At 49.0% G+C, this 25,571-nt stretch overlaps 1 protein-coding gene across 1 annotated transcript; it reads left to right on the top strand.

The window, feature by feature from the left end:
- The first annotated feature begins 5,541 nt into the window (after window positions 1–5,541).
- Window positions 5,542–25,158, top strand: LOC130493228 (zinc finger protein 420-like). The gene is made up of 5 exons (XM_056866925.1): window positions 5,542–5,649; window positions 21,532–21,658; window positions 23,159–23,196; window positions 23,521–23,758; window positions 23,927–25,158. Exons 1-5 carry the CDS (start codon window positions 5,542–5,544, stop codon window positions 25,156–25,158), a joined length of 1,743 nt encoding a protein of 580 aa, XP_056722903.1.
- Window positions 25,159–25,571: the final 413 nt, after the last annotated feature.

Raw genomic sequence — 25,571 nt, 5'->3', positions numbered from 1 at the left:
TGTTCTGTTGTTTCAGCTGGCCGATCCTCTGGCTCAGAGGCCCCATCTTGCTGTTCCGGTGTTATCTCTTGAGAGGGAGAGAGGGCTTGTTCTGCCTCCTCTTCTTCTGAAGAGTAATTCTCAGGCTGACTCACGACACCAAGCTACAAAAAGCCAGTGTTTGCTGTAAATATGTGCACTGTAAATAAACAATCTCCAACACTCGACTTCCACCAAAATCTCCCCACCCCCAGTCACAGGGTAATGGATATTTATACATTTCACAAGTATCAGGAACCAATCAGCTTACAGCTGAGTCATAGCTTAGTCACTGCTCCTATTTCACCTTATTTCATCAGCTATGGTCAACACCTGTTCCAACCAGCTCAAGGCAGTCTCTCAGGAGGCAATGTGTTCCTGAGCTTTCAGTTTCTGATATACCAGGAAAAGTGTTCGAACAAATCATCAAACAGTCCGTCCTTAAGCATTTAGAAAGGATGAATCTGATCACTAAGAGCCAGCATGGGTTTCTCAAGAATAAGTCATCAGACTAATCTTATCTTCTTTTTTGAGAAAGTTACTACCTAGCTGGATCAGGGGAATGCTGTAGACATATTGTCGAAGGCTTTCACGGTCAGAGTTCATTGGTTCTTGTAGGTTATCAGGGCTGTGTAACCGTGGTCTTGGTATTTTCTTTCCTGACGCTTCACCAGCAGCTGTGGCAGGCATCTTCAGAGGAGGAACACTGAAGGACAGTGTCTCTCAGTGTCAAGTGTGTCTTCCTGGCGGCGCCCTGGCGGCGCACGCAGCAGCTTGGGAAGGTCCCTCCCTCCCCCAGCACAGCTAGCTCCCCGCTCTGAGCTGGAGTGTGTAAACCAAGCTGTTTGCAGGCTTGGGGCAGCTTGCACGCTCCAACCTGGATTGGGGGAGAGGGGGGCGCCTTGCTTCCGTGGGCCGCATAAAAACCCTCTTCGGGCCTGATCCAGAGCCCTATGATTGACACCCCTGGTCTACAGGGAGTGCTCGGCGAGAGGGGCTGGGGGGGCGGGGCTGGCTCCCCTACTGTGCCCCCCTCCCCGAGAACACTATGTTCATCAAATAACAATCTACTGGTGGTCCCCTGCATGAAGAGTACCAGGCTGGCCTCAACCAGAGCCAGGGTTTTTTCTGCCCTGGCTCCCGCCTGGTGGGAATAGCCTCTCTAATGAGACCCAGGCCCTGTGGGACCTTCAGGAGTTCCGCAGGGCCTGCAAAAGGGAGCTGTTCCGCCAGGCCCATGGTTGAGGTCAGCTACGTTTTTTCCATCAAGGCTGGCGTCCAGCATGGTGTAGTGGTTAAGAGCAGTGGTTTGGAGTGGTGGGCTGTGATCTGGAGAGCCGGGTTGGTTTCCTCATTCCTCCACATGAAGCCAGCTGGGTGACCTTGGGCAAGTCACAGCTCTCTTGGGCAAGTCACAGCTCCAGCCCCACCTTCCTCACAGGTTGTCTGTTGTGGGGAGGGGGAGGTGATTGTAAGCGGGTTTGAGTCTCCCTTAAGTGGTAGAGAAAGTGGGCCTATAAAAACGAACTCCTCCTCTTCTCCTCCCTACCTCCCCCTAAATGCTTTTATTTGAACTTATTACAGTCTAGGTGGGGGTTCCGAGTGCTTGCATGGGGTCACCTTATAAACGTACCCCTCCCTCTCACACACACACACACATGCACACACCAATGGCATGACTTGCTTTGCAGCAGATCTGAATGTCTGATCCCACTTCTTGTGGTCATCTAGTCAAGCCTCAAGGTCAACGAAGGAGGGGGGGAGCTCTCTTCGCCTTCTCAGGAGGGCGGCCAGCCAGACTCAGACCGGACAGAGTCCTGCTGAGCTTCCCCTACATCTGCCTTTCAGTAGGCCAACCACACGTACCATTTTGAACAGGACAGCCCCGTTTTTATCCTATTTCTTGGCCGTCCCATCTTTTAAATTAAAATGTCAATTTGTCCCGTTTTGCACCTCATTACACTTCCTGCGTTTGTTTCCTTCCGTTCTGACTTTTCTTATGCTGCCCGCAGGCAGGGCTGGGCAAATTCTCATAGAAAAGGTGCTCTGATCGGGTTTTTGTCTCAAGGAAATATGGTCAGCCTACTTTTCAGACATCCCGTTGGAACAACACGGCAAGGAAAAAGCTTTGGGCAGGGAAGGAGAACTGGATCCCCAGACCTTGAAGCCCCATCCCCCCACCCATCCACATCTGGCGCGGGGGGGGAGACCTCCCCCCCCCAGACCAAAATCAAGCCGCACCACCCAGACCAAAGCCTCCCCTTGGGAGGGAGCGGCACAGCCGATGCCTGGGAAGTGCTCTGCGTGGCTCAAGCCAGTGAGCCTGGCCACAAGCTGCTCCGCATCCTCCAGACAATACTTAGGGAACAGAAGAAGAGGGCATTTCCCTACCCATGTGCAGTTGGGATTTCTCTGCATCCAGTGGCTCCATATTAGCTGCCTTCCCCCCTCCCCTTAGGACCCCTCCTTGGACCCTTAAGAATGAGCATCAGCTGGGATGGAGAAGGGTTCGAATCCGGGCTTCCCCTGTGCTGCCCTTTGCAATTCAGTCGGAGTGAGGCTCGCAGGGTAAAACGATGCAGCCTCTGGAAGGGCGAAGCGAGCGGGGGTCCCTTTTTTTGCCCTGTGCAGAGAGTCAGCCTAAGGGTTAAAGGGAAGACATGTCCATGCCTAGAGAGGCACAGACCTAGAAGGTGACGTGGCTTGCTGGTGCTTTTCCGGTGATGGGGAGACCGGAGGCGGCGCCAGGTGTTTTGGAGCCAGAGGTAAGATGCGCATTGAGGTTTCCTTTTGCAAAACGCCTCCCTGGCTTGGAGCGCGGAGCAGCCCGGAGGAGGAGGAGCAGCTGCATTGGGGAGGTCTTGCAAAAAAAAAAAAAAAAAAGCCCTGCAGGGTTCTCCTCCTCCCCCGGAGACCCCAAAGTGCAGCAAGAATAACACCCCCCCCCCTTTAGCAGGCGGGCTCCATTTTGCAAAGCCCCCTTTCCCCCGGTTGCTGTCCCCGGGGTCTCCCCTCTTCTTCCCTCTGCGCCCCGGCTTCTCTCTCTCTCTGCCCGGGGCTGCGGCTCCTTTTTTGCTTCTGTCTCGTTCGGCGGCTCCTCTCTGCAAAACTCCCTCCGGGGCGGAGGGTGGGGTGGGTGGGAAATCGCCCCTCTGTTTTTGGCATCTGGTGGCGACCCTTCCCTTCAGCCTGGCTTCGTTGTGGGGCAGGCGGGGGTCCCAGAAGGCCTGCAGGGTTTTGCTGTTCGGGAAGAGCAAACTTGGGTTTTTGGGAGGGTTCGTCCATTCATTTATTGCCCGCCCTCCCCAGCCGGCTCATCATTCCCCACTTCAGCACCTTTTGGCACCCTTTGGGTGGCCTTTTTGCCAGCGCCAGATCTCTGCCTCGCTGGAAAGCTGCCTCTCCCCTTGGGCGGGGGTTTGCAGGGACACCTGGGGAAGGTCCAGCCCCCCTTCTGGATGAGCCACCAAGACCTCCAAAGTCAGCCTTGGGTTACTCAAACCAGCCGCAGACTCTGCAGGATCTCCGGCTCGCTTCTTGTAAGGCAAAAATATTGATTTCCAAATGGGAATGGTGGGAGGCCTCTCATTGCCCCCCCTCCCCCAGTATTTCCTCTTTCCTGTAAAGCCCCCATAGCCTCTCCCCTTTTCCGGCTTCCCACTCTTCTTGTTGGGTTGCCAGTCTCCAGGTGGGGGCTGCAGCTCTCCTGGCATCACAACTAGAGAGATCAGTTGCCCCTTAGGGTTGCCAGCTCCGGTTTAGGAATTTCCTGGAGATTTTGGGGTGGACCCTGGGGCGTGTGTGGTTTGGGGAGGGGTGGGACCTCAGTGGGGTACAATATCACAGAGTCCACCCTCCGAAGCAACCACTTTCTCCAGTGGGAACTGATCTCTGTATTCTGGCAATCAGTTGTAATTCTATGACATCTCCAGCCCCCACATAGCAACTGCTATGGTTGCTTTGGAGGTTGGAGGCTATGGCATTATACCCCTCTGAGGTCCCTCCCCTCCCCATGCTCCACCCCCCAAATCCTAACCTGGAGATGGCAATCCCGTCTCCTTCCCACCCAACAGCCAACCTACCTTTATCTGCCCCTCTGTCTCCATCTCCCCCCTTTCCCCAGCAGCCTCCACCTAGGAAAAGTGTGGCCTGGTTGTCTGGTGTGGGCCACTGGGCCAGGCCCCCTTGCAAGGTAGGGATCCTCTGAGAGCTAGTGAGGGGTGGCACCTCATTTCCCCCTGCATCCCCTTCCCACACTATTTGCTCTTTCCCACACTATTTGCTCCTGCAATCCCCATATCCTCTCCCCTTTCCCTGCCTCATTCTCTCCTTTTCAGCTATTCACCAACCTGCCTTTTATCTGCAGCTATATTATTTATTTAGTTCATTTATACCCTGCCTTTCTCCACAGACAAAAGCAGCTCACATTATTCTCCTCTCCATCTTTGTATCTGTACAACAAGCTTGTGAAGTGGGTTAGGCTGAAAGTATGCGACTGGTCCCAAATACCCAGTGAGCTTCCGTAGCTGCTGTTGAACAGTTGCAAGCAGCCAGGCAACTGGTTGAGTCATGGAAGTCGGGTGGGATGAAGTCGGCCAGAGGTTGTCGCCAGGCCTGGGGTTGCCAACGTCCAGGTGGGACCTGGAGATCTCCCAGAATGACACCTGTACACCAGATGACAGAGATCAGTCTCCCTGGAGAAAATGGCTGCTTTGGAGGGTGGACTCTGTCGTGGGCTTGGGGGCCCTTCAGAGTTCAAAATCAGGTCTGCTTGCCTCGTCTCCAGCTCCTGCACAGCTCCACTGATTTCTGTGAAGAAGCCCAGCTGCTGTTGGGATCTTCTGCAGTTGTCTGCAGCAGGATTGGGGCCATCCAGCACCTTTGGGACTCTTAAGCGGCTGCATTCTGTGTCTTATTCCCTGTCTCCTGCATTCCAGCCGGTGGATGAATTGGGCCCCTCCTCCTGGCTCTAGGTGGTGTTCTGTGGCTGGAGAATCGCTGCAGGAATCTTGACTGTCTGGTTTAGCTGTGCTTTCTTTAAGCTGTGGATGACCGTTTTTTATGCACACACACAAAAACAAACAAAATCTCAATCCAAAAATTGGTCTTTGCTTTGCAGGTGGTCAGAGATCCAGCACTTGCCTTCATAGAAGAATCTGGCAGAGGAGGAAGGTGATCGGTTGGTCCAGGTGGATCCTCTTTGGAGAGGAAGGGAGGATGAGGGGAGAGCCAGACTCAGCTGTCTCGGAATCAAGGAAAGGTCCGGATGCCTCTGAGGTTGGGAGCAGAAGGGAGTTGTGGGAAGGAACCGTGCAGAAGAGCCCGGGAGACAACCTCCTCCCTCCAGATGTGCGGCGCCAGCAATTCCGGCAGCTCTATTACCAGGAGGCGGAGGGCCCCCGAGAGGTTTGCAGCCGACTCCACCGACTTTGTCTGCAGTGGCTGAAGCCAGAAAGGCACAGCAAGAAGGGGATGCTGGACCTGGTGGTCCTGGAGCAGTTCCTGGCCATCCTGCCCCCAGAGATGGGGAACTGGGTCAGGGAATGCGGGCCGGCGACCAGTTGCCAGGCAGTGGCCCTGGCAGAGGGCTTCCTGTTGAGCCTGGCAGAGGACAAAAATCAGGACCAGCAGGTGAGAGGGACTCATCTTTGTAATGTGTGTGGGGGTTGGTGGGCAAAGGACATGATCCAGGATATCCTCGAAATCAACATGGGTTGCCACATATTTTTGAAACCTATCTTCGCCTGTTTCCTCTCACTTTTCTCATCAGTCTCCCTTTCTGGGATCCCCACTTCTGTTTCAGGTGCAGGAGAAGGTCACACAGGAGCATTTCCACAGAGCGGCTTTTCCAGGTAAGATCGAAAGGGGTGTCGTTCCCACTGCATGGCCTCCTCGAGTGTAGGTGAGCTGCTCTGATGCCCCTGTCTGGGAAAGATGCTCCTCTCCAGCTTCTCAGTTTAGAAATTCTGGTTGGGGAAGTAAAAACCTAGAATTGATTTAATTTCTCTGCAAGATAATTGGACCAATACAGTCAGGGAGTTGAGGACAAAGTTTCCTCCAAACTCAAATGATTATGAGTAATGTCAAAAATCTCAATAATAGTGCATTGGCCCAATAAAAAGGGTGACAAAACCATAGATTTCAGGAGTTCTTAGACTGTAGTAATTTCCGATACTTTTAGGGCAAGAGCTTTTTGCTTCCCAGTTTTCAACTAGGCAAAGAGTGTCCAGAGTTGAGAAACCGCAAAAGGATGGTGGGGTGGAAAGTGGCAGTCGGGTGCTTTCAAAACAACGTTCCATCTGACTGGGCGTTGAGTTCCAGGGTACGAAAAGTCTTGTCCAAAAGTGGTCTCCCCCATGTTTGGCAGTATGACATCACTGGCCTTGTCATTCTCTATGAATATGATATTTTGTGTTCTGGGGGGAAATCCAGAAGAAGTGAGGCGACTCTAATGGGGGAGGATGGGTCAGTAGCCTCTCTCACTGTGTCGCCCAGCTGGGATGTCAAGAGGGGAGGTCTTTGGTACTCCACCAGTCGCAAGGCTGACTTTTGCCATGTGTTCTGTTCTTGAAATATTGTGAGATTTAGTGCCTTTAGTTCTGCCCATGTGTACAGAAGGGCCTGTTAATTCTTCCTTGTGAATTCTGGACAGACCACGGTTTTGTAAATGATAACTGTATTAAGACTAGATTGTCAAAAATGTGAAAGCAAAAAATTATCTGAAATAAGGATGCAAGGATAGTTGCGACCATCAACTAATACAGGAAGAATCTTATTTCCCCAATGGAACTAAAATGCAAAGTACTGGGAAATCATAGAATGCCATACAACTATGTTTTTATCCTTCCAGGTGGTGCCATAAGACCAACGATGGATTCTTTGCCCTCTCTTTCTGTCAGGGAGAAAGCAGCTGCCGTTCAGCCTGATCGGGTAAGTTTAGAAATACGGATCCTGCCCCTGGGTGCTTCCCCCAGCCTCCCTCAGCTAGGGAGAATCTCTCTCTGTCTCTTTCCCCTGGCTGCTTTCTCTCCTGCTCACTGGACAGAATATTGAAACGTCTGATGGAGGCTTGACTCTTGAACATCAACATCTTATTATATTCCTTTTGGATTGCACTTAGAAAGGGAAGAATTCTTACATTATCTTTGAAGATAGAGGATTTCTCTCTCTCTCTTTTTTTTTCTTTTTTTAGATTTTTTTTATTGCATTGGAGGTCATTTTACATCTCTATACCTTTATAATTACAATTTTCACTTTCCTTCTTCCAATACAAATTTTCCCCCTTCCCCCTTTCCCCCCCCCTTTCCTCCCCCCACGGACCCATCCATAATATCATATTTTCAGCCATGAGCATAGCCTTTTTAGTTTTACTAAAGTCTCTTCGTTGGCTTCTCCTCTTTTCTCCCAATTAATGTATGGGTTCCACTTAGTCTTCAATTCCATTTCTTCTGTTTCTCCCATCGTCTGTTGTTTTAAGTATCCCAGTACATCTGTTTGCACATATTTGAATACATAGTTATTCCACCTGTCCATAGTCCACTTTGTTTTATCTTTCCGTCCAAAAGCTATAACTGCGGGAGCCGCTAATATCATTGCTTTAAACATCTCTTGTTCACTCTTTTCTACCTTCTCACACCCCATTATTCCCATAAATGTCAGGTCTACAGTTACTTGAAGTCTAATCTTAAACAATTCTCTAATTTTACTAAGTATTTTGTTCCAAAATTCTATTACCCTGGGCACTCCCACCACAAATGTGAGGACCACCCCTCTTTTGCTTTACAGTGCCAACAATTCGGTCTCATTCCTTTGATCATATGTGCTATTTGGGCCGGTGTTCTATACCACTTCAGCATTATTTTCCTTTCCAACTCTTTATATCTATCCATCTTCAACATTTTAATACCCTTCATGATTTTATTCACCATTTGTGTTGATATTGTAGTTTCCTTTGCCCATTTTGCCTGTATTATTCTAATCATGAATTCTTTGTCTCCTATCATCATTCTGTATATTTTCCCTGCTAATCCTTTTCTAATATTTGCTTCACTCTTTATTAACCCTTTATTAACTTTATTAATTCTCCCCACCTTCCTTGTTTTACTGCTTCATATGGTCCCCTCAGTCCCAGCCAATGTCTTTTGCCCACTTCATCTAATACTCTCTGAAAAGGTTTCAAATTTCCTTGGTGATCAAATATGTCCTTCACTCTATAATAACCCTTATTTTTCATTTTTATCCCTAAGTTACTAACTATGACCCTTTCTTTCACGCAGACTATTGGGGTCCATCTTGATTGTTTGTTCATCCACTTCATTTTCCATTTCTTCCAAACTGTCAGCCCTTGGCCCACAGAACCAGAAATCACCACAAAGTCATATAGAGTCCAAACAGATGGCTTTTACTGGTCAAATAGGCATACAGTGCAAACGAATAAAATGACAGCTATGAGAGACTCACTCTTCACCAGTTTGGTGAAGATTCGGCCCTCCTTTAATTGTGCTAAAAGGTCGGGAATAAGAGGGAGAGGGTAAGCGTTAGACTGGGTGACCGCGTTTAGCCTACGAAAGTCAATACACAGTCTTAGATCTCCCGTCTTTTTCTTCACAAAGAAGGCCGGGGCCGAATAAGGAGCTTTGGAAGGGCGTATGAAACCCCTCGCCAAGTTGGCGTCCAAATAGTCCCGCAACACCGCCTTCTCACTAGGGCTCATGGGATAGACCTTTCCTTTAGACAGTTTGCCTTCCCCCACGATTTCAATGGCACAGTCCGTCTCTCTGTGGGGAGGTAGTTCGTCACATTCTTTAACATCAAAGACATCCGCAAACTGCGAGTATTCTGTGGGAAGTTGAGGAGGAATGGAGATCGGGTTGGGGGACCCTACCAATGCGGCGGCCGGAGTCCTGAGTACCCGTTCCTTGTCATGCAACCCACAGGGGCTTTCGGGAAACGAGAGCACCCGTTTAACCCAGTCGATGGAGGGGTTATGTCCCCGTAGCCAGTTCATCCCTAACACCACTGGGGTTACAATAGGGGCGATGGTAAAATACAAGCGTTCCCAATGTTCTCCCACCGACATAATCACGGCTGCAGTTCGGTGGGTCACTGGGCCCCGTTTAAAATCGCTCCCATCCATTTGGGAAAAGCGGAGGGGTCCCGGAAGCCGCTTGCGCCGGACTCCCAGTTTCTTGGCAGCTTCCTCACTAATCATAGTGCGGGCACACCCCGAGTCAACCAAAGCGGGGAATTCTAAACTGGGACCCCCTTTGGGTAGGGACAGGTGAACACGTACATACACATTGTCCTCTTGGGCGCTTACCATCGGTGGAGCTCCTTGCACAACGACAGGGGCGGTCTGCTGCGGAGCCCCCTCTACAGCAGACCGACGGCGTTTTTTGCCGGCTGTTCCCACTCTTCCTCCTCGCTGGAAGAGGGGGATGGAGTGGTGGCATTCGGGGATCCGTCCGAATCAAAAGTAGCATTTGTAATCCGGGACCCCGTTGGGCCTGTAGAGGTGGAGATCACATCCTGGGGGCGCGCGTGGAGAGCGGAGGGTGCGCCGGAACGCCGGCCCGGTGGCCCGCTCCTGCGGCGGGGCTGGTCCTCAGCGGGTGCCTTCTGCGGTTCGGTCGGGGCTTGGCGAGGGGGGTTTGGACGACCCGCACGAGAGGGGCATTGCGACGCAAAGTGTCCCTTTCCTCCACAGGTCAGGCAGACGCCGGTCTCAAAACGCTTACGGCGTTCAGCGGCCGAGGGACCCCCGCTCCCTCCCGGTCGGAAGTCTCGGCCCCGGTCACTCCGGGGTCTCGGGTCTCGTCCAACGCGTTGTTTGGACAAGGTCAGGAGTTGTTTGCGATTCTCGATATCGGCAGCGTGGCGAACCCAACCTTCCACATCCGGGGGGTTCCCTTGCATAAAAGCCCAATGCTGGAGGTCCGGGTTGAGGCCCTCCCTGAAACACTGTACCAAAGTGGCCTCACTCCAGTCCAGGATTCGGCTGGCCAGTGATTGGAACTCACTTGCATACTGCGCCACCGACTTGGTCCCTTGGCGCAGTTGCATCAGGGAGGCTTTAGCCCGCTCACCCAGAGTCGGGTCCTCGAAGCGGTTTCGGAGTGCTACCATAAACTCATCCAGGGTTCGTAGCACCGGCGAGCGGAGTTCATACTGCAACACCATCCAGGCGGCCGCCTCCCCTTGCAGCAGGGAAGCCACGTACTGCACCCGGGACTCCTCGGAAGTGAAGGTTCGGCCTTGTTCTCGCATAAAAATGTCCACTTGGACCATGAAAAAGGTCAACTGGTCTCCTGAACCGTCATAGGTGACTTTCAGGTCCCGACGGGACGGGAGGCTAGGAGGCGCGGGGGGGGGGCTGCCGGTGTTCCGTCCGGGGGGTTGCCGGCAGGCGGTTGCACTTTCAACGCGTCCAGGGCCGCGGCCATCTCACCCATCACCCGCCGCATGGACTCCATCTGTTCCTGCATGGCTTGGCGATCCTCCAGCCACTGCCTGCGTTCCTCTTCCATCAGGGCCTCCTTGCGCGCCGGGTCCCCTTCAAGTCCCGTGCTGGGGAAGGCCAAACGGCGATCCTTCGCCGCGGTTCGGGAGAGAGACCAACCCTTGGGGGAGTCCAGCCAATTGTTAAAAAGTCCTCGGCCTTGGTCGGGGATGGGACCCCTAGGCTTCTTTGGCTTGGCACCCTCCTCCTTGGGATCCGGCTTCTCCGGTACCACCGGTCCGTCCGGTGCGTCAGGGGTAGTAGGGGTGTTTTCCTCATCGCCTGACATTCTGTCCCAAAAGGTACAGCAGCAGTTCGAGAGGCAATGACTTGCAACTTAATGTGAGAGATCCCCTCTCTCTGAGTTTACTTCTCCAAATCAAATGTTCAGACGTTGATAAAGAAACAAAGGATTTATTGAAGACATCAGGAGATGAGACAGGCACAGGTAGCAAGTTGCAAGTGAGGGGCTACTCGGGTTTACAGAATATATTGACTCCAGGGCACTGGGGCACTGGGGTTCACACTTATTGTTATGGGAAGTTACAAGCTTGGCATAATACAAAACATCAGACGAGTCCCAGGAAGTCTGGTGAAGCTATCACACTTCCAAGGCCGCATCGGCCTGAGGGAGTACTGACAGGAAGAACAGCGGGGGGGAAGATACATGGGGCAATCAGGCCTGGCGCCTGAGACCAGAAGGTGTGAACTGCTTTTACGAGTTCACTGATAGCAGGTGATGGGAAGCAGAGACACATACACAGAGACCCTCACAGTATCAAGATAATGTGCTAATGAGGGTGTGGTATGTTAATATGGAACCTGTCAGCCCTTGGCCCACAGAACCAGAAATCACCACAAAGTCATATAGAGTCCAAACAGATGGCTTTTACTGGTCAAATAGGCATACAGTGCAAACGAATAAAATGACAGCTATGAGAGACTCACTAGCTGGGAGATATTATAAGGCAGGAAAGGCGGGAGATTACACGCACAGGCTGAATACAGTTTCCCAGGAGCTGAGTTCCCAGGCCTAGGTATGCGACCTTGGGGGGCAGACAATACAGCGCAGAGACAGAGGCAATAACGAAACCGAGATAGCAGCCTGACATTCTGCTCCCCTCAAGGCCCCCTCCCAGTTCGCAAGGGGGCTGGCCTATCTGGGTAAGCAATGTGAAAGGCGTCGACGAGGTCGGGGGCGGAGACATCCCGTGCGCGCACCCATTCGTCATAGGCAGGGGGGAAATGTTTCCAACGGACTAAATATTGCAGGTTGCCATGGTGAACACGGGAGTCAAGGATCTTGGAGACTTCGAAGTGTTCCTCCCCCCCCACCATGATGGGTTGCGCAGGAGGTGGGTCCGGATGCCACTGTGGAGAAGCAACATGGGGTTTGAGGAGGCTAATGTGGAAAACAGGATGCACACGCCTCAAGGATTTGGGGAGAGCCAGTTCCACCGTGACAGGGTTTATGACCCGGGTGATGGGGAAAGGGCCAATGTATTTAGCACTGAGCTTATGGCACGGTTGGGTGGAACGGAGATTTTTGGTGGAAAGGTAAACCAAAGCACCCACTTGCAGATCACCCCCGGGGGAGCGATGTTTGTCAGCTTGCGCTTTGTATTTACGTTTGGCCCGGTCGAGGTTGCTAACGAGCCAGGGCCAAGTGGTACGGAGGGCGTGTGCCCAGGAGGCAATGTCGGGGTTCCCCTCCCCCTCTACATCATCTGCAGGAGCGATGGGACTGAAATCTTGTCCATACACAGCAAAAAATGGGCTAAAACCTGTGGATTGATGCATGGCATTATTGTAGGCATATTCTGCTAAAGGTAACAGTTCCACCCAGTTATCCTGGTGGTAGTTAACATAACAGCGTAAATAACATTCAAGTACAGCATTGACACGTTCAGTTTGACCATCAGTTTGAGGATGGTATGCACTAGACAACCCTTGTTCCACTCCCACCAACTTGAGGAAAGCTTTCCAAAACTTAGAAACGAAACCACTTCCGCGGTCACAAATTATCTTACGCGGAAACGAATGTAAGCGAAAGATATGCGTCACGAAGAGGCGGGCCAGTTTCTGAGCAGAGGGGATCCCTGCGCATGGAATCAAATGTATTTGCTTAGAAAACAAATCAGTAACAACCCACAACACAGTTTTACCCCCACTGAGAGGGAGATCAGTCATGAAGTCCATAGCAATCACTTCCCAAGGTTTGCTGGGCGTTTCAAGAGGTTGTAGCAGTCCCGGGGGTTTGCCCTGCGATCGTTTCGCAGCGGCACAAACGGGACAGCTGCGGATGAAGGAGTCAATGTCGGAACGCATTCCCCCCCACCAGAACTGTCTGCGCAATAAGTGAAGGGTTTTCAGAAACCCAAAGTGCCCAGCTGTTTTGGCTCCATGAGCTAAATGTAAAACGTCCTTTCGAAGAGCTTTGGGTACATACAATTTCGAGTCCTTGTACCAGGACCCTCCTTGTTCCAAAACACCAGGAGGTAGGGTATGAGCGGTGCGTTCTAAAAGGCACTGGTCCCGAAGGACAGTTAAAAAGGACTCGGAGATGGGGATTTTGGAGGGGGCCCCCCCGTCGGCCATGGAGATCTTAGAAACAGTTATGGGGCTAGTGCTTACGTGCGGCGGCGCGCAGACTGCAGGCGGCTGGGCGGTCGGAGGGGTAGGAAGGGCGGGAACTCCGGTTTGTTGCGGTGGCGGCTGGGCAGTCGGTTGGGCTGGCGGAGCTTGTACGTTGGGTAAGGTGTGCTGATGCTGGGATCGAGTTTGCACAGCCAGCATAGGTAGAGCCCCACGTTGCATAGGGGTGAACAGAGAGTTGGTGGGTCTTTCGAGTTTTACCGGATATTGTGGTAAACGGGAGAGGGCATCCGCGAGAACGTTCTGCTTCCCAGGGACGTGCTTCAGGGTGAAACGGAACTGCGCAAAGAACTCCGCCCACCATTGTTGTTTCGCCGATAGCTTATGGGACCCCGTGAGGGCAGCTAGATTTTTGTGATCGGTCCAAACCTCAAAGGGGACTTTAGACCCTTCCAAGAATTGTCGCCATAGAGTCAGTGCATGATGAACTGCTGAGGCCTCTTTCTCCCAGATGGGCCAGTTTAATTGAGCGTGCGCAAATTTTTTTGAAAAGTAAGCGCAAGGGTGAAGAAGACCATCCGGTCCTTGCTGGAGGAGAGCCCCTCCCATGGCTACATCGGAAGCATCGACTTGCACAATGAACATTTGATTTGGGTCTGGGTGCTGTAGCACCGGCTCCGAAGTGAAGAGGCGTTTGAGGGCCAGAAAGGCGGCTTGGCATTGTTTAGTCCATAGGATTTTTGAGGAGGGCAAGGCAGCCGAGCTTACTTTTCCCTTAGTTTTCAGTAGGTCCGTAATGGGTAGAGCCACCTGGGCGAAGTTAGGGATGAATCCTCGATAGAAGTTTGCAAATCCCAGAAATTGCTGTACTTGCTTCCGGTTGGTGGGGGGAGTCCAATCGAGGACAGCTTGGACTTTGGCGGGGTCCATGCGAAGACCTTGGTGGGAGATAATGTATCCCAAAAACGTGAGTTTGCTTTGGTGAAATTCGCACTTAGCTAGTTTTGCGAAAAGTTGATGGTTACGCAGGCGTTGCAGAACTTCTCTGACCAGAGTCACATGCTCGTCCATAGTTTTCGAATAAATGAGAATGTCATCTAAGTAGACCACCACCCCACGATATAGAAGGTCATGTAGGATTTCATTGATGAGTTGCATGAAGACCCCCGGGGCCCCTTTTAATCCGAACGGCATCACAAGGAATTCATACATTCCGAAACAGCTAGAGAAGGCAGTGAGGTGCTCATCCCCTTCGCGGATACGGACTCGGTAGTAAGCTTCCACCAAGTCTAATTTAGAGAACACACGGCCTTCCTGTAATTGTCCCAAAATATCCGATATCAATGGGATAGGATAGGCGTTGGTCTGGGTAACCGCATTGAGCTTTCTGAAGTCAATGCACAGGCGAAGGTCGCCCTCTTTTTTCCGGACGAAAAACGCGGGGGCCGAGTTTGGGGCATTCGAAGGGCGAATGAACCCTCTGGCGAGGTTTTTGTCCAAAAAGTCCCGGAGGACAGTGCGCTCGGAAGCGCTCATAGGGTAAATCTTACTCTTGGTTAATGTGCAGTCCTTTACCACTTCAATCGCACAGTCTGAGGCCCGGTGGGGGGGTAAGGCATCACATTCCCTAAGGTCGAAGACATCTTCAAAGTCCCGGTATACAGCGGGTAGAGCCGGTGGTGCTGGGGCAGTAGAGGTTAATGCTGGAACGGGCGGATATAGCAGAGCAAAGTTTTGCCGATGCTGGTCGCAGGTGGGACTAGCGAAGGAGATAGTGTTTGTTTCCCAATCAATACTGGGACTATGTCCTTTAATCCAGTTAATTCCCAAGACCACTTCAAATCGGATAGGGGCTATAGTGAAGTCTATTTGTTCCCAGTGGGAACCAATTCCCATTGCCACCCCTATGGTGCGGTGATCAACTGGACCCCCCTGGAAATGGCTTCCGTCCATTTGGGCAAATTGGACGGGGGCGGGTAAAGCCTCAGAGTCGGCTCTGAGTGCAGCAAAAGTGGTTTCGCTTATGAGAGTGCGACAGCAACCGGAGTCAATTAGTGCTTTGACGGGGATTTGTGGGCCACCGTTAAGTTGTTGTAAAACTGCATCCACGTAGACGGTGGAGTCCACTTCTTTGATTTTGGTAGGAGCATTCGGTTTGATAGGAAGATCCTGAGAGGTCTGTGGAGACGCTCCATTCACCACAGACCGGAGCCGTTTTTTGACAAGTCGAGGGGAGATTCCAGGTTTAAGGCTGGAGAAATCCAAGGATTTTCCTCATCCGAAGAGGGAAAGTCGTCCCCCAATGGGGCACTTGTAATCCGAGACCCGGCGGGGTCGTTGGTAGTAGGCAGGGAGGCTGGGTCCCCGGCATGGAGTGCAGAGGGTGTGGGTCTTCCCGGAGCTGCGCTGCGGGTGGCCGCGGTGCCTCTGCGTGGTGGACGACCTCGGGCGCGGGTTGTCGTGCTGGGACGAAATAATTCCTGGCGGCGTGGGCAAACGGCTGCAAAGTGGCCCATTTCTCCGCAAGTAAGACAGGCACCCCTCTGAAATCGGGCTTCACGTTCCTGGGGCGGACGTGGGGGATTTCGTGGGACGAGCAGTGGTGCCTTGGGTTGAGGCTTTTGGGTGCCTTTTTCCTTGTGCTTTTGACGGACGAGAGAAATAAAGCGTCGGCGGCTTTCCACTTCCTCGGCTAGTAGGATCCAGTCTTCGAGGGTATCGGGATCGCCTCGCATGTAAGACCAGTTCAGAATGTCAGGATGCAAGGCTTCCCTGAAATGATGGATCAGGGTGGTCTCGGGCCAACCTACAATTTTACTTGCCAGTCGTTGAAATTCATCGGCAAATTCTCGAACTGTAGCAGAGCCTTGTTTTAATTGTAAGAGTTCCGTTTTGGCTCTTTCCCCCAGGAAGGGGTCCTCAAACCTCCTTCTCAGGGCAGTCATGAAGTTGTTGAGGGAACGAATAGCACGAGAGCGGGTGTCAAACTGGAGGACCATCCAGTCAGCCGCTTTACCTGTCAGAAGGGAAGCTACGTAACGCACCCGGCTATCTTCCGTGGGGAAAAGTTGTCCTTGTTCTCGCATATAACTGTCCACTTGATGCAAGAAACAAGGCAAAGTCTCGAGAGATCCGTCATACGTAGTCCTCAATTTGAGTTGCTTCCAAGGGCCGGGCGCAGGTTGACCCGGTTGCACGGGTGGTCCGGGCGGAGGAGCAACAGGAGCTCCAGGAGGCAAGGGTGGAGCAGGCACATTAGCGGGTGGTTGCACGGGTGGTCCGGGCGGAGGAGCAACAGGAGCTCCAGGAGGCAAGGGTGGAGCAGGCACATTAGCGGGTGGCTGTACGGGTACCCCCTGACCCGGTATCGGAATGGGCTGTCTCTGAGCTATCAGGGTTTGTTGTAATTGCCTGTTCTCTTGAAGCATAAGTTCCATTACTTCCTGGAGTTGATCAACACGGTCGGAGAGCTCCCGATTCTGGGCTCGTAAGAGATGAACCTCCTCACTTGGGCCACCAGTAAGATGAGGCTTACTGGTCCGGAAGCTTGTGGCCCATTGAGAGCTATCCCCATATAAATCCTCGTCTTCAGACTCTCCTGAGTCTCGACGTCGGTCAGCCAAACGGCGTGCGCGTTGGGTCGCGCGCGACGGGACAAACGCCGGGGAAAAAGACAGACCCGATAGCCCTAGTACATTGTCCTTGGGGCGCGTGTCCACGTTCGCCAGATTCCTAATCCTTGCTGCAGCCGCCCTGGCTGCTTCCGCAGCCTCTCTCTCTCTTGCGACCTTAGCCGCTTCGGCGGCTTGCTGATCCGCAAGAACTTTGGCGTTCTCAAGTCTTAGGGCAGTCTCTGCCGTAATGCGCGGCAAAAGTTCTGTCTCCAGGAGTGTGAGTAGGGGGTCGGGTTCCCCGCCCAGCAGAGGTTGTACTCGAACCGCCAGTGCGGGTGCCTCGGCTCCAAAAGTCGAGGTCAAAACTTGAGCCAAGGTGGCTACCGGGGTGTCCTTTGTACATTCCACAAGGAGAAGAGCGGTGCTAATAGCGACTCGCTTGGCCTCAGCCTGACAGCTGGCTGCATCCGGGATCAGGGAAAAACCCTCCGGCGGGGCTCCCGCCATGGTAGAAAAAGTTTCTCGAGAAATAAGATTATCCAAAAGTCCAGTTAATATTTGTAAATCCTCAGTCGCCAATCGGGCATTGTCCAGTAATTGATCCAAGTCCTGAAGATCTAGACGAGCATCAGTATCCTCCGACGTTAACATCCAGAGACGTCCTTTAAGAGATTGCCACTGTTCCTGTACCAGTCCCCTCAAGCGGCAAACCTCTCGGGTCGTCCGGAAAAGTTCAGCGATTAAGTCTTGTAACAGAGTAGGATCCTCAGAGAAGGGCTCCAGGGTAGTAGATCACCTGGAGAGCTGCACAGCTCCCATCCAAGTGGCAGGCGAACCCCCCTGGGCTCCAGCCTGGCTAGTAGAATGGTGAAGAGAAGAGATAGCTGTCATAATGTCAGCCCTTGGCCCACAGAACCAGAAATCACCACAAAGTCATATAGAGTCCAAACAGATGGCTTTTACTGGTCAAATAGGCATACAGTGCAAACGAATAAAATGACAGCTATGAGAGACTCACTAGCTGGGAGATATTATAAGGCAGGAAAGGCGGGAGATTACACGCACAGGCTGAATACAGTTTCCCAGGAGCTGAGTTCCCAGGCCTAGGTATGCGACCTTGGGGGGCAGACAATACAGCGCAGAGACAGAGGCAATAACGAAACCGAGATAGCAGCCTGACACAAACACTCAATACTGCCCGTCTCGGGCCCTTGGTTAATTCTAAAGCTTTATTTAAATTTTCTGCAAATATCCCATATTTCCCCATACCTTGATTTAATTCATTCTCTACTCTTATCCATTTCGTATTTTCACCTCCATCAATCTCCATCAATGCTTTTGAATGAAATGCTTCATATTACAGTTGTAATTGTGGGAGATCCCATCCCAATTCCTCCTGAGGCTCATAAATAATTTTCTTCATTACTCTTGACTTCTTTCCTCCACATACCCATTTCCTAATGGCTTCATCCCACGCACACACTTGCCTTGAATCTAGTTCCACCAGGAGAGTCTGAAACAAGTACATAATTTTTGATATTATAAACATTTTGACTGCCCTAATTTTATTTAATATACTCAAGCTTTTATTCTTCCATTTCTCCATCTTCTTACTCATCTTTTTCCATATATCCTTATAATTAATATTTACCATTCTTTCTATATTTTTTGGTAACTGTACTCTTGAGTATTTAATCTTTTTAACTCCTGTTTTCATTCCTGTATATTTCCTGACCTCCTCTTTTGCCTTTTTCGTTCCATTGAACCACATAATTTCTGATTTTTTTGTTTTCTCCCAGCCCTGAAATATTTTTGAAATCTTGTAAAATAATCATTAGCTCTTTAAGACCTGCCAATGGTTGTTCCGTTATCAATAATATATCATCTGCGAACAGATTAATTTTCACCTCCTCTTTTTCTATCTTATATCCCTGTATTCTTACACTGTTATGAATTCTATCAGCCAAAGGTTCCATTGCCAATGCAAACAGCATAGGTGACAATGGACACCCTTGTTTGACCCCTCTTTGTATAGGGATCTCTTCCAAGTTCCCCTCATTTACCCTAATTATTGCTTTCCCTCCTCTATAGATTTCTTCTATTCCTCTCAAAAAAGGACCTCTGAATCAGTATATTAATTACATTTCTAATAGGGTGCGCTATATACCTTCCTTTGACAAATCCATCTTGGTCTTCTTTAATCAAATTTGGCAAAAATATTTCCAAACGGTTCACTAATAGTTGGTTCTTGTAGGTTTTGCTGCTGGCAAAACATCAGGAAAGAAAATACCAAGACCATGGTTACACAGCCCGGATAACCTACAAGAACCAATGAACTCTGACCGTGAAAGACTTCGACAATATTTTGGTTCGCTAATACTTTTGCAAATATTTTGTAGTCGTGGTTCATTAAACTAATTGGCCGATAAGAGCCTAACTTTAATGGGTCTTTCAGGTCTTTTAGTATAGTGGCTATCTCTGTCCTTTTCCAAGATTCAGGGGTATTTCCCCCTTTCCATATATTATTACATAAATTGCATAACTCAGGAGCAATCAGTTCTTTCATTTCTTTATAAAATTCTGCTGTGTACCCGTCTAATCCTGGCGATTTTCCATTCTTCAAACCTACTATTACATCGAATATTTCCTGTACTGTAATTTCTGCATTTAACCATTCTCTTCCTTTTGCAATCTTTTGTTTACTATTTCCCCAAATTCTGCTCCCTCCTCTGCTTTATAAAATTTTTGATAAAATTTAGTAAAAAGGCTCTTATTTTTTTATTTACATATACCTGTTTCTTTCCCTCTCCTATAATACTTCCCACATTATGCCTTTCTTTTCTTTTCTTCAGATAGTTTGCTAATCTTTTCATTGTGTTTACATTGTTTCTATGAAACTCATTTTTAATTAGAGTATCCCTCTTCCATAAAAATAGTTCATCCTGTTCATCCATCCTTTTCTGCATCTCTCTAATCTTTTCCTGGATGCTACTATCATATCTCTTTTGTAACTCCTGTTGCAATTCACTAATTTCTTTCAAACTTTGGTTCCTATTTTTGTTTATCTCCTTTCTATGTCTAATTTCTTTAGATATACAAATGCCCCTCATAGTTGCTTTAAAAGCATCCCAAACAACTTGCTCCTTAGCCGTATTTTTGTTCTCCTTAAAAATATATTTTATATCTCTCTTCATATTCATTCTATCTATCTCCCTCCTTAATATATTATTTTTAAATCTCCACATTCTCCTTTTCTGCTCTTCCCCTATTTTAACCTCCATTGTAATTGGTGCATGGTCAGACACCCAAATTATTCCTGTTTCTGCCTTTATTACTTCTAGCTCGCCCATGTCCTTAACAAGCACATAATCTATTTGGGTAAAAAAAATTATGCCTTTTAGAGAAGTAAGTGGGCTGACAGTCCCCCCCCCCCCAACCACTTTGAAAACATCCTGTATTTTCCAATTATTTAAATTTATTTTATTACTTTGACGTCAGTCCAGATTAAAGTCTCCTGCTAAGATTAAGTGTCCTTCTTGAAACTTCTGTAGTTTTCTAAAAATTCCTTCAATAAATTTTCTCTGTCCTTTATTTGGTGCGTATATATTTACTATTGTGAACTTTTCTCTAGTCATTTTAAATTTCAAGAATACATATCTACCTTCCCTATCAATTATCTGCTCCATTATCTCTATACTCATACTGTCATGAGTTAGTATTGCCACTCCTCTGGATTTCCTTGTCCCCCTTGCCTCCACTGTGGTCTGCCATCTGGGTATGTTTAACAAAGGTTTTGCATCCTTTTTATCTTTATGTGTTTCCTGGATACATAATATGTTTATCCCTTGTTTCTTTAGTATATTTTTCAATCTATACCTTTTTACATTTGAAGCCAAGCCATTTACATTCAAAGAAAGTAACTTAATTGACTCTACCATTCCTTATTAGTTTTAAAATTAAGGTGTGCCCATGGCCCCGTCCTCCCCCTCTTTCCCTCTCCCTCCCTCCTGCCCCTCCCCTCCCTTTCCCCCATCCCCACCCCCCTTCCCACAGAAGATGTTGAAAATACCAGGGTTTTTCACCCCTTCCCATCTTCTTTCTCAGTGGAGATCTGCGTTCCCTCCTTGTGCCCCCCCCTTAACAACATTTTATCGTTCTTGTTAAGCCCCATGTAATTGCCTTTCAAAAGGTCAACAATTAAGTTTCACTTAAACAGTTTAATATCTTCCTTATTCTTCTTCGGCTTATCTCTGTTTGCACTCCATAGTTCCAATTTATTTATTTGGCTCTTTTTTCCACACATGCTTGTACTTCAAGCCTTTGTTTTGCCTTGTCCTGGTCTCTTGGCTCTGCTTTGAGTCTGGCTGGGGCCTGGTTCCTCCTCCTCTTCTTCATCTTCTTCCTCCTCACTCTGTAGTTCCATCAATTCCCTGGACTCCTGTTTCAAGTTGCCTGCATTTATGCCAAACTTCTCCAGCATTTTTAAAGCCTCTGTTGGGTTCTTTGCTCGGTGCAGGACTCCATCTTTATACACCAGAATCACTGCTGGATAAGCCCAGGACAGCATTATTCCATTTTCAAACAGCTTTTGAGCATAGGGTTTCATTACTGCTCTCAACTGCAATGTCTCCAATGAAAAGTCCTGTCGGACTACAATTTTATTCTCTTTGAATTTCAGGTCTTTGATTTTTCTCAAGGCTTTATGCACGTACTCCTGCATTTTTTCCCTGGCAAAGGCGACTACTACTTCACGCAGGTTTACTCCCACTGGGAGTGTGGTCTCACTCTCTTTCGCTCTCTTTTCAGGTTCTGGTGACCTTTGAGGAGGTGTGTGTTCATTTGTCTGAGGAGGAATGGGCTCTGCTGGATCCGGACCAAATAAGGCTTCACAAGGAGGTCATGGAGGACAATCATCAGAATGTGGCCTCTCTGGGTAAGGCTCTCCATTCCCTTGATTCTCAGATGCTGAAGGCAACCCACCTCTGACCAGGATGGCCCAGGATGGCCTGATCTCAGAAGCTAAGCAGGGTCGGCCCTATTTAGTATTTCGATGGGAGACCACCAGGGAAGTCCAGGGTCGCTATGCAAAGACAGGTAATGTCAAACCATCTCTGAATATCTCATGCCTTGAAAACCCTACAGGGTTGCCTTAAATCAACTGCAACTTGACAGCACTTTCCACCACCACCAGTAAAGCACCCTGGTAGAGCCAGGATTTTAGCAGGGAAAGATTGGCTCTGTTATGTTGTGCTTCACTTGCTGAATTCCTGCCTGCCTGGCTTCTCTTGAATTCAGCTGGGCAGAATTTCCGTGTTCAGGGCTGGAGAGAAAGAGAAGAGAATGTATGGTGTTCTCAGCACTTTTCAGGTTGAGTGGTATAAAAAATATCCTCAATACAGATGCATAAGTCTTTAAAAACGTGTTCATAGGAGTTTTGGAGATCTATCACCAACTATTCCCATCCTTTAAGGTCTGTAGAGTCTCCTCAAAGCAGGGGACCCCTTAGACAGTGGCCCTTCGTCAGAGCTGCAGTGGACTGGGATGTCAGATCCTGCTTGCCTTGGGAGGGAGCAAAGATACAGTATCCTGGTGGCTCTGTCTGGGCTCAGGTTTGCTTAAAAATCTGAATATATCTTGGAATGTCTGGAAGTGACTGGTCTATTTCTTTCCCCCAAAGAAGGACTTCTGGTTCACAAACCAGGTTGCACATCCTCAGTGGAAGAAGCAGGAGATCTGCTTGTCCAAGATGCAGAAGAAAGAGAGAGATCAGCAGGTATCTGCTTATTTGTGTGGTGGAAGTGGGTAGGACTCCTCTTGGGATAAATTTCACCAGCTGGAGCAATTTCTCAAGAGGCAACAGCCTGAGAATGGTCAGGAAAGCATTCTGAAAGGTGAAAGAGAAGTTAAAATTCGGGGGGGGGGGGCTGCTGCCTTGTTTATACCTAAGCTTGGAGGGAAATGTTTAAAGAGTTCTCGGCTTGATTTATTTAGAATCGTAGAGTTGGAAGGGACCACCATGGTCATCTAGTCCAACCCCCTGCACGATGCAGGAAATTCACCACTACCTCCCCCACACACACACCCAGTGACCCCTACTCCATGCCCAGAAGATGGCCAAGATGCCCTCCCTCTCATGAACTGCCTAAGGTCATAGAATCAGCATTGCTGACAGATGGACATCCAGTCTCTGCTTAAAAACCTCCAAAGAAGGAGAGCTTACCACCTCCCAAGGAAGCCTGTTCCACTGAGGAACCGCTCTGTTAGAAATTTCTCTAATGTCTAGATGGAAACTCTTTTGATCCCTGAAGTCCATCCTCCCGTTCTACACTTTCAAGTGATTTCTGTTATGCCATTATCAAGAGCAGTTAACAGCCTTCTGTTTTTCATTCCGCTTTGTCTTGAAGGTCTTACCAGTCCTTTCTCTTTATTCCAGAGGTTGATTGTCCACAGAAGAAATCCGAGGAAGAACCAGTATGCTCCCTATTCAACATAAATGAACAGAAAAGAAACACTAGAACAAACTGGAAGAGGGGGAATGAATGCTCTGCATCTCAGGGTGCTGAATCTCAGGTCTTTGATACACACCAAAGAATTAACACAGGGGAGAGAGCTGATAAATGTTTGGAGAGTAGAAGGAGTTTGGGTTGGAAGAGAGACTCTTCTGGCCATCAACAAATCCATACTGGGGAGAAACCATATAAATGCTTGCAGTGTGGAAAGAGCTATGCTAAGAATTGCCTCCTTGTTGCTCATCGACGAATCCATACTGGGGAGAAACCATATAAATGCTCGCAGTGTGGAAAGAGGTTTGCTAAGAATTGCCTCCTTGCTGCTCATCGACGAATCCATACTGGGGAGAAACCATATAAATGCTTGCAGTGTGGAAAGAGGTTTGCTTCAAGTTCACATCTTACTAGACATCAGCGCATCCACACTGGGGAGAAACCATACAAATGCTTGGAGTGTGGAAAGAGCTTTTCTTCAAGATGGCCCCTTACTCAACATGAGCGTATCCACACTGGGGAGAAACCATATACATGCTTGGAGTGTGGAGAAAGGTTTGCTTTGAGCTTGCAGCTTACTTACCATCAACATATCCACACTGGGGAGAAACGATATAAATGCTTGGAGTGTGGAAAGAGCTTTGCTTTGACTTCATACCTTTCTAGACATCAGCGTATCCACACTGGGGAGAAACCACATAAATGCCTGGACTGTGGAAAGAACTTTGCTAAGAATTGTCTCCTTGCTGCTCATCGACGAATCCATACTGGGGAGAAACCATATACATGCTTGGAGTGTGGAAAGAGGTTTGCTTGGAGTTCACAGCTTACTTCCCATCGACTTATCCACACAGGGGAGAAACCATATAAATGCTTGGAGTGTGGAAAGAGCTTTGCTTTGACTTCATACCTTTCTAGACATCAGCGTAACCACACTGGGGAGAAACCACATAAATGTCTGAACTGTGGAAAGAACTTTGCTTGGAGTTCACAGCTTACTTACCATCAACGTAAGCACACAGGAGAGAAACCATATAAATGCTTGGAATGTGGAAAGAGCTTTGCTTGGCAGTCACAGCTTAGTGTCCATCAACGAATGCACACAGGGGAAAAACCACATAAATGCTTGGAGTGTGGAAAGAGCTTTCCTTTGAGTTCGTTCCTTACTCAGCATCAGCGTATCCACACTGGGGAGAAACCATATAAATGTCCGGAGTGTGGAAAGAGTTTTGCTTCAAGATCACAACTTACTTACCATCACCATATCCACACAGGGGAGAAACCACATAAATGCTTGGAGTGTGGAAAGAGCTTTGTTCAGAGTTCATCCCTTACTGAACATCAGCATATCCACACTGGGGAGAAACCATATAAATGCTTGGAGTGTGGAAACAGTTTTGCTTCAAGATCACATCTTGCTTACCATCACCATATCCACACGGGGGAGAAACCACATAAATGCTTGGAGTGTGGAAAGAGCTTTACGTCGCGTTCGCGCCTTGCTTACCATCAACATATCCACACGGGGGAGAAACCACATAAATGCTTGGAGTGTGGCAAGAGCTTTGCTTTGAGTTTGCAGCTTAAGTACCATCAGCGTATCCACACAGGGGAGAAACCGTATAAATGCTTGGAGTGTAAAAAGAGCTTTGCTTCAAGTTCGAATCTTACTCAACATCAGCGTGTCCACACTGGGGAGAAACCATGTAAATGCTTGGAGTGTGGAAAGAGCTTTGGTTCAAGTAGGCACCTTACTCAACATCAGCATATCCACACTGGGGAGAAACCATATAAATGTTTGGAGTGTGGAAAGAGCTTTGCTTCACGTTCAAACCTTACTCATCATCAGCGTATCCACACTGGCGAGAAAACATATAAAAAGACATGTCTTAGAGTACACCAAAAAATTCACACAGGACAAACCATATAAATGCCAAGCCATGTACTCTTCCAGTGTTGTAAAATCTTCGGCCTCAAGCCCACCCTATGTGAACATCATCTAGAGTTTTAGTGCTAAATCGAGCCCAAATTATACAACTGTTGAACTGGTTTTGGTTGATCTGTGTTCAATTCTTAGCCACAATATTTGGAATAAAGTTATAAAATGTGAGTTATTTGTCCTACCCCAAGAAAGACAACCTATGGAGGGGTGTCACAGACATGTGGGATTAATAGATTGAGGTCTACTGTCTTAGCTTAGTCAGACTATCTGACCCCTGGATTACTCTGTGAGACCTGAGAGAGGTTCTTAAGACCCCCTTGTTTTGTTGAGGAGAGCTATCTTCCATCCTCCCTTTTTGTGTTGCCTTTCTCCTGCATGTGGACCAATCATTGGCAAAAATA

This window comes from Euleptes europaea, chromosome 1 (genome assembly GCF_029931775.1).
Source record: "Euleptes europaea isolate rEulEur1 chromosome 1, rEulEur1.hap1, whole genome shotgun sequence".
Taxonomy (NCBI): Eukaryota; Metazoa; Chordata; class Lepidosauria; order Squamata; family Sphaerodactylidae; genus Euleptes; species Euleptes europaea.
Note: the sequence above shows the minus strand (reverse complement) of the source record. Positions and strands in the feature narration are given on the sequence as shown.